Raw genomic sequence first — 13,811 nt, forward strand, 5'->3', positions numbered from 1 at the left:
ATACCCATATATGACTGAATGGTTTACCTTTATATTAAAAAGTCAGGTGACACCAAAACACTGCCTTAGACTTCAGAAAATTGTAGTGTATTTTTGATATCAGAGTTTTGACAAGTAATGAAAAAATTAGATGAATAGTTTTTCTGTAAAACAAACTTCCATTTCCTAGTAGACAGACTGAATCTTCATAATCCTGAAACAACTTTTTGAAAAGGGAAAGCTGCAGATTTTTCATGTGATATCAAACTAAGAACTGGATTTAGTTCCCCTGGATTTAATTTTGATATAAGGTATACAACCAAAATGTATAAGTTAATGTAGTTTATTATGTGTTGTGAAGATGCTACTGTAGTTCATATGCGTGGACTGAATTATGAATTAAATGTCAAATGTCCCATGGGGGATTATGCTTTAGATAATCAATCACTAAAGACATGAAAGGAAAAGTGTATAAAGTCTAGAAAAAGAAGTCATCAAAATGTCAGCATGAAACTATGTCAATCATCATGTACAAATCTTCCATTGTAATAAGTTGTAATTGTAAAACAATTGTGAAGCTATCAAAAAATGTTGAGGGTCTGTAGCTGTTTGATTACATCTTTGTTGGATAAATATCACTTGTTCATTATAGTTATACACATTATGTAAATTATTCTACAATACCCGTAAATTAATTTGAAACATTGCTCTCTCTGGTAACATATCAGTTTCTTTAAAAACAATCAAGGGAGGAACAATTGACATCAAGATCATTATTAATAATGTGTTGAGTCTGAACAATACCAGAGAAAAATTTACTGTTTAAATTAAATATACTGAATGCCATATTAATCAGGTTACCATTATGGTGGCCCAATAATGAAAGATATCCTTGTGGTGTATTGATCTAAATATATATCTCATTACCAACATCCATGTATCTAGATGTTTTTCTTGTATTTTCCTACTTTAGGAAAAAACATATAAAACTATGTTGGCATATGGCATTTTAAAACTGTCCTCGGTGTCATACACTTTTAAAAGTTCCCTCTGGGGGCCTGCTTTTAACCTGGACTAGTGCAACTTTCACGCAATAAACTGAAAAGGGCCATGCTGTCTAGTCTTGAAGTCTAAGAAAACAAAAAAAATAAAAACAATAAAAGTTCCCTCTGTCATGCAAATCAGAGAAAGGTAATATATTTAATAGAAAATTAATATGACTTGTTTTGGCCCTCAATTTGGGACATTAGCAAACTATAATTACTTTTACTATAAAGCGAAGCTTAAGGCTTGACTCTGATTCCATAACACAGACTATTTCCCCATTTCATATTGTCAATTTACTGTAACTTGTCATTATTTAATGTGATGAGCTAATGAAAGTAAAAGTGCCTCGTAATGTTAGAGCTCTAAACAATTTACTAGGTGTTTATATGAATTTGAAGTCATAGCTGCTCTTGTAGTAACAGTGAAACTCTCACAGCAGAAAATAAATGGAAAACATTGAAGATGCTGCTTTAAACTAATTACTTAAAAATTCACAGCATTAGAATAGAAAATAGTGCAAAATGGGGTAAAAACTGCCTTTCCTACATATGTAATTATTTTGCAGAGGTTTCTGCAAGAAGCATGCTCAGAAAGATTAATTTTTTAATTGGCATGTCTTATTTGATTGACTTAAGACAAAATAATTTAAAACAATATACACAATATAGTTATAAGATTTAAACTCTAGCTGAAACTAGAAAAGAAAAACATGGAAGTGAATAACAGTTGTATTTTCTTTAACATAATTTGCTTTCATTAATTACCAGAACTATTAAAAATTAGTGGCCAGTGAAGGGTATATTTGCACAATTTTCCCTTGAGAAAAGCAGAAAACTATAGTGTTAATAAGTTCAGAAACATGCAATTGCAAATTAGCTAATTTTCTGAAAACTCAATTTCTTCATGTTCCCAAGTTCTTGGTCAAAATAGTTCATTTATCAATTAAGTGTTAAATTTAAAATAATATATCACATTAATTTTTAGAATTTTCTAAAATATGACACTATGTTATATTTGCACACTACCCAAATAGTTCCTTAAAAAATCTACAATGTCGGCTGGGCGAGGTGGCTCACGCCTGTAATCCTAGCACTCTGGGAGGCCGAGACGGGCGGATTGTTTGAGCTCAGGAGTTCGAGACCAGCCTGAGCAAGAACGAGACCTCGTCTCTACTAAAAATAGAAAGAAATTATATGGACAGCTAAAAATATATATATAGAAAAAATTAGCCGGGCATGGTGGCACATGCCTGTAGTCCCAGCTACTCGGGAGGCTGAGGCAGGAGGATCGCTTGAGCCCAGGAGTTTGAGGTTGCTGTGAGCTAGGCTGACGCCATGGCACTCTAGCCCGGATAACAGAGTGAGACTCTGTCTCAAAAAAAAAAAAAAAAAAAAAAAAAAAAAAAAATCTACAATGTCTATTGACATTTGAGGCAATCATTACCATATCTTCTTCAATTAGTTTTTAAAACAATTGAATTGAGTGTTGGGGTCTTTAAGTGAAACCTTGCATAAAGTTGGTGGATTAAACTTACTTTTTGGATGTTGGCAAAACTCCAACTGAAAATAAATTTTAGTTAAGTAATTTGCTTCTAAACTTCTTTTCATTTGAATTTCATTAATTTTTTTTCTACAATGAATGTGCTTAATTTATGCATGTTAATTCTTGCATATCAATGTAGTTGAAAGTAATTTTTGAAGTCCTCAGTGGTACTCTGGTTGCAGTTTTATGAAACAAAGCATGCAGCAGCAGTTTACATTTTAACAGCTTGTAAACACTAATGCATTTCTGCATTATCAAACTTATATTTCTGAGTTTTTATCAGCTTATTTTTGGGTACAAACATGAAATACTTTCCTAAACTTGGGTAATAATATCAAACCATTGTGGCTTCCTGACTTCCACTTGGATAATGGCATACATTTTTTTTTTTTCTAAAGTTACAGGAACACAGATTTGCAGTTGGACAATGAGGAGTAGTCTTTCAGCTGTACCAAGTTAACTAAAGATCATACTTTTTAAATTTGCAGGTGCAATTAAGTGAAACCATAAGAAAGCTATTTTGTCAAGTGACATTGTTCTGCTTTAAAAAAATTATATATACCATATTTTTAGCAAACTCCATATATTTTATCTAGTTTTTCTCTTAACCACAAAGTTATAATTATAACGAAACTGTAACACCTCATTTGTCTAGATATTAAATTTTGTACATTTTACTTATTTTTTTCTCTGAACAACCACAAAGTTGTAGTTGTAAGGAAACTTTATTCTTCAACACCTCATTGGTTTAGATTGTAGCTGTCAATAATCGCCATTTTTTCCCTCTGCCAAGGGCATTCTTTCACATGAGAGAACTATGTCAAATTTTGAGTCCAAAGCCCTTGGTCTTTCCACTCTGTAACAAGGATTCCTCTTTCCCCATCAACTGCCAAAAAACTTTTTGACTCTGAAGTTGATTCCTGGGCATGGTTCAGATCTGAGAGTTTCTGAAACTCTTAATGATATGTAAGAGTTTCTGTAACTTTTCACATTGATTTATACATCTAAATATGTCATCTTAATATAATGATTTTGATTAAGATTACACGTTTAGGTGTACATTAATGTTACTGTCTAGCAACTTTATTACAGTTGCTCATGAAACTGCCACACCGTTGAACATTTAACTAACCCAAACTGCTTTTCCCAGGTAAAGAATCATGAAGATTTGCTTTCTAGTTTGTCATTAAATAGTTCCAAAATCTCTGAGAGTAACTGGTTCTAGGGTATATTTCCACAACAAGTCATTCATTTTCTACATTGTCCCAAATTACAGGGCAAAAATGATATATCTTAGGAGTATAAAAATAATTTTCATCCCAATTATGTTGATGTGTGTGTTTTACTTAATACAAGTCACAAGAACAACCCTCATAGATGGTAAGAACTGACCCTTCAGTTTGACTTCTAACAAAAGTAAGGTAACAGCAGTTTGTAAACTGTCAAATCCTATCAACTTACATACACTTCTTTGCTAATCCTAAAAAGATGATTTAACTGATGATTCAGGTTTCAGATTCAGGTTTAAAACTCAAATATTAGAAAACATCACGGAGTTAGTGGAGATATTTGAAAACACTTGTATACTTTACAATTTCAACTTTTAGAGAAAATCGAGAAACCTGGATTTAAAAATCCTTTTCCACATTTCCAAACTGTTAGTATTCCTGGCTCCTTCCTGAGAAAATCTTAGTCTAATTCAGTGATTAAAAAAATAAAATTCCGAGATACAAAATGGAACTAAGTTTCCTGGCCTAATCAGGAATCCCTGGGTGGTTACTGTAGAACAAGACTTGTAAAGATTTCCACAGCAAAATGAGAAAACAAGCAAAACAACACTGTATATCAGGACGGTGCTGAAATACAGAAGTGATGCCTAGGAAGCTATCTTCCCCCTTCCCCGAGGCAAAGCTTAAGCTGAACTGAAGTCGCCCGTTTCTCTGCACCTCTCCAAAATCTCACTTGTGAAGAGATCCTGGAGTCTCTAATGCTCTCCAGACACCAGCACAGCCGGCTGGGAGGAGAAAGCTCAGCCCACGTGTGACCTGTCCTGAGAGTACCAACAAATGGAAAGCCACAGGGAATTCGCCTGATAAAAAGTATAAGCAGCAGGTATCGAACGTGTAACCCGGCATTCTCGGGTTAGGTCCTAAGGCCGTATGAGAAACTCAAGCTGTGATTGGAAAATCTCGCCCTAGCCTCTTTACCACGAAACTGAGGTGGTCTTCCTTCTCCCAACCGTGCACCCAACACACTTCCCCAGGGCCTTCCAAACCAAAGAAGCCTCCGACACAGGCAGCCTTTAGGAACCACCAAATTCCCGGTGAAACCTGACCGCTTAGTAAAGCCTCGCAGAAGAAAAGATCAAATGAGACCGGCTCAGCGGGGTCTTCCCGAGATGACTCGGAGTTAACGCATTTATTTTCACGCTGCAACTGCTGATCACTTTACAGAGACATATCATGCTGTAGCTCTGCATGGAGCTGAGGACAAAAGTAACATTTTTATTAATATTATTATTCTTTAACAAAACTATTAAATAACCTGTACAATGCCCAAACCAAAACCCGAGCACGATTTCAAATCTCCCGAGGTCCTTCCGTTTTAATTCAGCAGCGCTTCCTATATACAAGGCCAGCCCAGGGTGGTGCCCCCAAACTGTCGGTCTCCCAGACGGTGGGAATGGTTCAGAGTTTGGAACGGCCCTGGTGTAAAGCAGGGCTCCGAGCCATGACCCAAATGGCCCCAGCTTCCAACCCTCCCTCTCCCGCTACTCCTGGGAACCGGGTCCCTGAGTCTGAGGACCGAGGAAAATGGGAACCTGGCTCCACTTTGGGAGGGGGGCAGCGGACAGGCCGTCTGCCGAGTCTCCCCTCTGCCAGCTGCTCGAAGGACCCCCGGGATCTCCCACAGAAGTGCTGGGAAGGGGGTCCGAGGCAGGAGTGGCCTCAAGGACACCTGGGCTGGGCTCACAGGTCCCGCGGATCCTCCCGCTTAACCCCAGCCTCAGCAACTTTGAGCTTCTTATTCTGGTGCGTCTTCACGTGCTTGGCGAGGTGGTCGCTGCGCATGAAGCGCTTGCCGCACTCTGGGCATGCGAAACGCTTCTCGCCCGTGTGAGTCCGCAGGTGCCGCTGCAGCTCGTCTGAGCGCGTGAAGCTCTTGCCGCAAAAAAGCCAGTTGCACACGAAGGGGCGCTCGCCTGTGTGCCAGCGCAGGTGCGCCTTCAGGTGCGACGTCTTGCCGTACACCTTGCCGCAGCCCGGCACGTGGCACACATGCTGTTTCTTCTTGCCCGGTTCCGCCTCGGGGGCGCCGCCCGCCGCCTGGCAGTTGGGGCAGCGGCAGCGGCGGCACCTCCTGGCCGTGGCCGCCAGGGGGGCCTTGGTCTGCAGCAACGCAGCGATCTGGCTCTGGTACTGCGCAAAGTCCGACGGGCCCAACACCAGGCCCCGTTGCAGGGCGGCGGCGGCGGCGGCAGCGGCAGCCGCTGAGGCTGGGAAACGGGGCGCGTGGGGTCCCCCTGCACAGGCGCCAGAAAGGCCGCCCCCTGGAATTCCGGGGCCCCCGGGCCCAGCGCCCGCCTGCGGGATGCTCCACCACGGGAGGTCGTCGGGGGCCGGGTTGGGGGACAGCTGGTGGCAGGTGGGCGGCGGGGGCGGCGGCGGCGGAGGTGGGGGCAGCAGGTTGGAGTAGCCGGGAGGCAGCGCTGCCTGTGCCGCGTAGGGCACGTAGGCGGGCGCGCAGCTGGCGGGCAGAGCCGCCATGCTCGAGGGCAGCATCTTGACGGGCGAGAACTCGTAGGGGTAGGAGGAGTCGGCTGGGGGTGTGAGCGGCAGCTCGTGCGCAGCCCCGAAGGCCGGCTGCAGGTGCGTTTTCTGCGGCGTCAGCCCCAGGCTGGGGTGCGGGGGCGGCAGCGCGCCCGGCGAGTGCGCGGGCATGTCGGCAGTCCACGGGTGGAAAAGCCTGGAGGGCGAGCCCAGCGCGGGGTCGTAGGGCACCTGCAGGAAGTCCGGGGGCGCCGCCGCGCCGGGCTGGCCGATTCGGCTACAGGTGGCGGCCAGCAGCGCCAGAGGCGAGTGCTTGCCCAGGTCCGGGGAGGCGCTGGGGGTGCGGTCCTGCAAAGGCGGCGGCGAGGGAGGGCGGAGAAGAGACAAAAGGTTAACGCTCCAAGCGCTGACTCCGGGCCCGCCCGCCGCCCCCGCGCTGGCTATTACACGGCTGCTCCTCCTCCGCCCCGTGGACCCTGCCCCGCCACCGCGCCACAATCGCAAATCGCGCACCCACCGGTCCCAGGAAACTTTTGGTGCCTGCGCGACCTGAACGTGGGGCACGCGAGCGCTTCTTGCTAAACTACTTGGTGCACTGAGACGCCATCCAGCCTTAGAGGAAGCGGGCGCAAAGTGGGAGGAGGAGGGATCCGACGGCCGCTCCCAGCTCCGCGGTCAGTTAAGAGTCTGGAAACACCCACGGCCCGACTGCCCATCCATCCTCCCTCTCATCTTTTAAGCTCTCTAGTCCCCGCCACCCTTGCGCTCCTCCCCGGCCCACCCCAGGCTGCAATCAGCAGGAGGGCCCAGCAGGATGAGCTCCGGCCCAGTTCTCTGCCAGCCGCGCACCTCCGAACCCCCGGATCCACGCGTCCCTCCCCCAAAGACCACACTCTTGACACCAGATTAGGTGTGAAGTTGGCGTGGGCACTCCTAGGTCTGGTTCCAGCTGCACCCACCGGTGCGGTTCCCTTTGAGATTCAAGGCGCACAGAGTACCAAGAAAGATCCGGACGCGGCACTTCCCACCTTTCCCCGCCCCCTCCGGGCCCGGCCCTGACCTGGAGGAAGGCCTGCAGCGAGTCGTTCCGGAGGACGGCCACAGCGGCCATGGCTACAGCTTGCAGGCCGCTCGCTGCGGAGCGGGGCGCCGCCGCCGAGGCATGGACACCCGAAGGCGAGGACGAACGGCCGCCCAGCGTGCCTCCCCGGCGCCCGCTCTGCACGCCGGGGCCCTCCCCGCCCGCGCCCCTCGCCGCGCCCCGCTCGCTCGCCCCGCGCGCGGTCTGAGCGCTTCAGGATCACCTCCAAGAATTTGATAAGGACTTTGCTGGGCCGCCAGCCAGTCAGAGGGAAGATTTATGGCTTTGAAGTTTGCCGCTACCCAATCATCAAAGAATAGCGGCTCTTTGAGAAGCGAAAGCAAATCCTTTGAATCCACAAAGCTCCTATGGTGTGTTTGTTGGTCTGGATAAAAGAACTGATTATTAGGGGGGATGGGAAGGGAGGAGATAAAGGCGGGACAATTAATGAAGTAATCACTATGTGGGAAATGTATATACACAAATAATTGGATTTTCCTGATCAAAGGGGGCCTTGCCGCCTGGAGACCCCGCGCTTGGGTTGCTAGAGACACTCGATCCCCCCCGCCACACACACACTTGCAATTAAAGATTTGCACTGAGGCAGCGCCCAAAGTGACAAAGTGTCTTTGTTATCTCTAGAAAAATCTGCCTTCGGCTTCCAGGCGCTGGACTTTGAGACGGGGATGAGGGAACTCTCCCCCGTATTTACACACTCCTCACTCTCACAACACAAAAGCCCCGGCCGCGTACACCTGGACCCGAGCGCGTTCCCGTGGCGGGGCGTGGGGCCGACCGCACCCGGAGGGTCGCGTGTCCCCCCGCCCGTCACGGTGGAGCCCAGGGTAGGGCTGTGACCCGGGGCGGGGCCGGGTGGCCGCCCAGGGAGGCGGTGGGTGGCGCGCACGCTCCAGGGCCGCCCGCCTGACAAGCGACTGGGCCTCTCTTGTGACGTTCCTGCTGGAGATCTGGAAGTTTTCCTCAGGCCATAACTTTTGCAAAGAGTGAACATGGGAAAAACCCTCGCACCGCGCTTACCCCCAAAGCTGAGCTTGGCAGGACACCGGGAGCAACCCATAATATGCATCCGGGGGGAGAAATTGTGCTACCCAGCCCTTTTCTCCCAGGCAGGCAACTCTGGACGCCGAGGGCTGGGCAGGCGCTATTAGGCGCCACCGAAAGCCCCCCGCGAAGCTGTAGTTTCTCCCCTAAGCCCCGCCACGTGAGTGCGCGCTCTCGCCAGCCGGAGAGACCTACCAGGGAACTACTTAAAAAAAGTAAGGTGCGGTAGAGGAAGCCTTTTTTTTTTTTTTTTTTTTTTGTGGTGGTTCAACAAACCACAAATCATACGCTGGAGGCCCCTGGGGGGACAGAAAAATCGATACAAACTTGTTCCCATCTCCTTTGGAAAGAAAAAGTTCTTCACCAGGCGCGGGCGTGCCTCGCCCTGGGCAGGGAAACGCTCGCCAGCGTCTGGGTTAGTCCCAAACTCTCCGTGGCCGCCCACCTCCGGCCGAGGAGGGTACCCCGGCCGCCTGCCTCCTTCCAGCCCAGGGCGCAGGGCGCATCCTACTGCGGCGCTTCGGTCACCGGTGTCGCTCCCCCCAGGACCGCAGGGCGGGGAAGGAGGGAGAGGCGGCGAGGCGCGGCGGGGCTCCCACCGCACTGGGGTACTCTCGGCCTCGGCTCACGTGACCGTGCGGCCGAGTGGGCCGCCAGAGCTCGGCCTACCCGGCTCCTGGTCCGGACTCCCGGCGGACATGGTCTCCTCTCTCTGAGAAACCAGCTCGCGCCCGGCCTTTCTGCGCGTCGTCCTCCCGGGGTCCACACCGCGACCAGGACTGACCTGAGAGGACGGGACTGGTGGTCCACCTCTCGATGCGGTGACAGAAGTTAGCCTAACTCCAGCGGATTTGGAGTCTGGCCTGTATAATGGTGCCCTTCGTACTTTCTTCAGGGGTTGGGACACTATGCCACCAGGCCCACAGTCTCCTACGCCCAGCGCGCGCCCGCGAGCTGGGAACATCTTACTGAAGACGAAAGGGCAGCACGCAGCCCAAGCACTATGCATCCCTCACACATCCCGCACTCGCATGCACCCAATTGTCCCCAACGATGTGTCACTTCTGGAACGGTGAGCAGTGACCACGCAACTGGGCCGACCGGATCTGGCACCTCAGGAAGATGAGGTCGGGGTGCTCTGGGAGCGAGGAAGGGGAGAGGGCTCAGTGGTTTGATCTGAGGCCTGGCAGACCTGCTCCTTTTCCCACGCCCCATCCAGGGGTCGAGTACCAGAGAAGCCTGAGACCCAAGGGACCCCTTTCCCGGATGCAAGTTAGAGGCCAGGTAGCCCCTTGCACCGACATAGGCCCGTCCCCTGGAAGCGGGTCTGGTTCCTTAGCGTTTGTTTCCTCTCCCGCTCCTTTGAGCTCTTCAAACCCCCTTTCCCCGGGAGGCGGGCTGGACTGGGCTAAGTAGGATGGAAGGCATCCTCTTTTGCCCAGTCTAATAGTTATTTTACAAAAAGGCAGGAAGAGCCATTTCACATCTCCAAATTACAGGAGTTAACTTTTTCTCCAGGATGTCCCCATGAGCCAGTTAAACCACCATCGGTGGCCAACAGGGCGAAAGAGAGTAATGTCTTGATAGTGAAGAGCTTGGACTCTGAAGCCAGATTTTTTTCTGCCTTGCCATTTTCTAGTTGGTGACCTTCGCAAGCAAGTGACTCAGCCTCTTTGTGCCTCGGTTTCCACATTTGGAGAATGGGAGTTATTTATAATAGTGTTCCCCTTGTAGAATGTTTGTAGGCTTAAAAGAGTTAATATATGCAAAGTATTTAGGACAATGCGGAACACACAGTAGGAGTCCTCCTGCGTGTTGGAAGTCGCTGCTTTTGGCTTCATCTCCAATTGTGAAAGTCAGCCGGGATTCCAGCCCACCCAGACCCAGCAGAAGTTTGGAGAGAGACTTTGCCGAACTGCTGTTTAGCCTCCCTCCCTTCGCCGTCCTAGCTCCTGAAAAACTTCTTAACGAACTAATGTTAGGAACGTCCATTAAAAATGCAATGCGAGGAGATCAAAGTACAATATTTATTTTAGAAATTTGTTGCAATCACCAAGAGATACAGGTATCAAGGCCAAATGTCAGTTCCATTACACAAAGCCTCGCGCCGGGGAAGAGCGTGTGGCTGCTCTGCCATAATGTAAAGAGACATCAAAGACCAAGCGCGCTGCAAAAGTGCGCAGCCAGGAGGGAGGGAGCAAGCCCGGGAGGGCCGGGGGCGCCCCAGACGGCGCGGGGGCTGCGGGGCGGGGGTCAGTTCAAAGAAGTATCCGCTGGGGTGCGAGTTCACAGGAGGGAAGATTTAATGGGCTTTCTTTTGTGGGTGGGTGTGTTTGTGCACAGTGGACCCAAGAACTCCAATGTGGTCCTCCCGCCTGGGGGCGGAGATGGGGGCGGGGTGCGAGCAGCGAATGTGGAGCAAACTTTAACCACGGCGGGGGGCGGGGAGCTTGAATACTCGTCTCCCAGCGGCGGCCGGCGCTGAGGGGCCTTTCTCCTAGCAGCTCTCCAAGCAGCGGGGTTCCGAGGCTGGGAAGTTTGCATCGCGGTTTCTTCGCAGGCGGGCGGCAAGCGCAGACTCAGTGAGCCTGCGAGAAGAGGCGGGTAGGTGGACCCGTGGCGGCACTTGGCGGGACGACCTGCTCTGCGTGCTCTGGGATCTCTGCGGGATCAACTCTGGGGGTTGCTACTTCCAGCCCGAGCCTGGTATCTCGCCTCGGGCATTTTCTTGAAGCAACGGGGGAAGGACGCCTCTGGCATAAATCCAATCAGACATTCACCCTTCTCCAGTTGATTCTTTTTAAAATCTATACATTATTTAGGTCATTTCAACAAATTCTTAATTCATTGACCTTTTACAGCAGGATGTTGCTTAACTGACCAGATCTCGCCCCTCCCTGCCAAGAAGTCTCGACCTTCCAATTGCCCGCATCTGCCTTGTTAATACAGTACCAGGCGTTGCCTTATTAAAGGTGCTAGGAGGGGTGTGGGCAGAATTTTCCTCGTACTAATGGGGCACTGAGTCGCAGGAGGTTGCCCATACATTTCTTGAGTCGTCTACAACCAAGTATTCTCAGAGCAGTCACTCAGCAGCCTTTTGAAGTTGTGTTAGAGCAGAAAGCTGCTATTGTTCTCAGGAAGGGATCAAACTTTGCCTCTCCAATTTGAAAGATTTTTTTTTTATGGTGGTGGGGGGAGTAATTGCAATCTGATACTCTCTAAGTTAACTTTGAGGATTTGGAGCAATCTCCCAGTTTAAGCTTCAGACCAAATCACAGATGCCCTAAAGCCTATCTGAAATAGGGGCACTTCATTTCAGGGGAGTATTTAGTAACAGGCAATTATAATGCTGAAAACCTGGCTTGGTGACCAAGTTTTCTTGTAGAAAGTTTACTTCCCAAAGAAATAGGAAAGTTCCCTCAACTAGTACTAGGAGGGCTGCTTTTTTTTTTTTTTTTTTTTTTTTTTTATCTCATCCGATTCTACACCGTCATTTGATGGCAAAAGGAAACAGCATTTGCATGATATGCATCATGCTTGCGCAGTGGGGTGGACCTCAGTAGATGCTCAACAAACGCTCACTGGTGGTGGGTGGTATAGCAGGGATGGCTTCTGAGTAGGTGAATGGCAAGAATTTAATTCTAATTCTGAAAACTTTTTCCCTAGGAGGGTTGGCTTGTAGAGAGCCTGGAAGGATAGATGCTGATGCACTTGTCTAGGTGTGAGATGGTGAAGACTTTGATTGGAAACTGGTAGTAGTGGTGAAAGGGTGACTCAGCATTTTAAAGGGTAAAAGAGCAAAATTTGGTGACAGGTTGGACTAAGAGAGAAAATGAAGGGAAAACTCAAAAGGACCCCTCTTGAACAAATGGTGCTGGGACAACTGGTTATCTACATGTGAAAGAATGAAGTTGGATCTTTTCCTTACAATATACACAAAAATTAACTTGAAATTGATCATAGACTTAAAAGTAAGAGTTAAACGCTCTTAGAAGAAAACAAAAGAGTAAATCTTCATAACCTTGGGTAAGGGAAAGCCTTCTTAGAGATGACACCAAAAGCACAAGTGACAAAAGAAAAAATAAATTGAACTTCACCTAATTTAAAACTTTTATGCTTTAATGGACACCATAAGAAAGTGAAAAGACAACCTACAGAATGGGAGAGAGAATTTGTAAATTATATATTTAATAAGGGAACTGTAGCAACTCAACAATAAAAAGACAACTAAGCAAATTTAAAAATGGGCAAAGGATTTGAATAGACATTGCTCCAGAGAAGATGTACAAATGACCAATAAACACATGAAAAGATGCCCAACAGCATTAGCTATCACTGAAAGGCAAATCAAAACCACAGTAAGAAACCACTGCATACCCACTAGGATGACTAGATTATGAAAAAAGATAATCGCAAGTGTTGGTATGGATGTGGAGAAATTGGAGCCCTCATACATTGCTGGCAGGAATGTTAAATGGTACAGTCTCTTTGGAAAACAATTTGGCAGTTCCTCAAAAGGCTAAACATGGAATTATACCTCTGCTCCTAGGTATATACCAAAGAGAATTGAAAACAGACATCCACACAAAAATTTGTTCCTGAATGTTCATAGCAGCACTATTCGGAGCCAAAAGTTGGAAACCTAAATGTCCACCAACTGATAAATGGATCAAATGGATAAAATATGATACATCCATGCAATGGAATATTATTCATCCATAAAAAGGAATGAAGTACTGATACATGCTACAATAAGGATGAACCTTGAAAACATTATGCCAAGGGAAGGAAGCCAGTCACCAAAGATTGAATATTGTATTTTTCAATTTATATGAAATATCTAGAATGGAAAATCCAGAGACAGAAAATACACTAGTGAGTGCCAGGAACTGGGGGTTGAGGAATAGGGAATGACTGCTAATGGGTACAGGCTTTTTGGTGGGGGTGAAAATGTTCTCAAATGGATCGTGCTAATGGTTGCACAACTCTCTGAATATGCTAAAAAAACATTGAATTGTACATTTTAAATGGATGACTTGTATGATATGATATGTGATTATATCTCAATAAAGCTGTTTAAAAAAATCAAAAGGACCATAAGGTTTTTAGCCTGTGAGGCAGCAGGAACAGCTTAGTTGCTGACAACAGTGGGAGAATAAGGAAGGGAGACTGAAGTTATGTAGCAGTATTGGCTTCAGTTTGGGCTGTTGAATCTGAGATCTGGGCTGGCTGCTCCTGGGGACATGCCTGCAGGAGGCTGGAAATGTGGGGAGTGGGCATTGTGATAGTGCTGGAGAGAAGGGCTCGTGAACGTTTGGTAACTAGGGATG

General features: G+C 47.6%; 1 protein-coding gene across 1 annotated transcript; it reads right to left on the reverse strand.

Moving 5' to 3' along the window:
• Positions 1–4,860: 4,860 nt before the first annotated feature.
• On the reverse strand, positions 4,861–7,625 carry SP5 (Sp5 transcription factor). The gene is made up of 2 exons (XM_069471394.1): positions 7,399–7,625; positions 4,861–6,686 (listed from the first exon to the last, which is right to left on the reverse strand). The coding sequence occupies exons 1-2, from the start codon at positions 7,447–7,449 to the stop codon at positions 5,538–5,540; spliced, it is 1,200 nt and encodes a 399-aa protein (XP_069327495.1). The 5' UTR covers positions 7,450–7,625; the 3' UTR covers positions 4,861–5,537.
• Positions 7,626–13,811: the final 6,186 nt, after the last annotated feature.

Source organism: Eulemur rufifrons, chromosome 1 (genome assembly GCF_041146395.1).
Source record: "Eulemur rufifrons isolate Redbay chromosome 1, OSU_ERuf_1, whole genome shotgun sequence".
In the NCBI taxonomy this organism is placed as follows: Eukaryota; Metazoa; Chordata; class Mammalia; order Primates; family Lemuridae; genus Eulemur; species Eulemur rufifrons.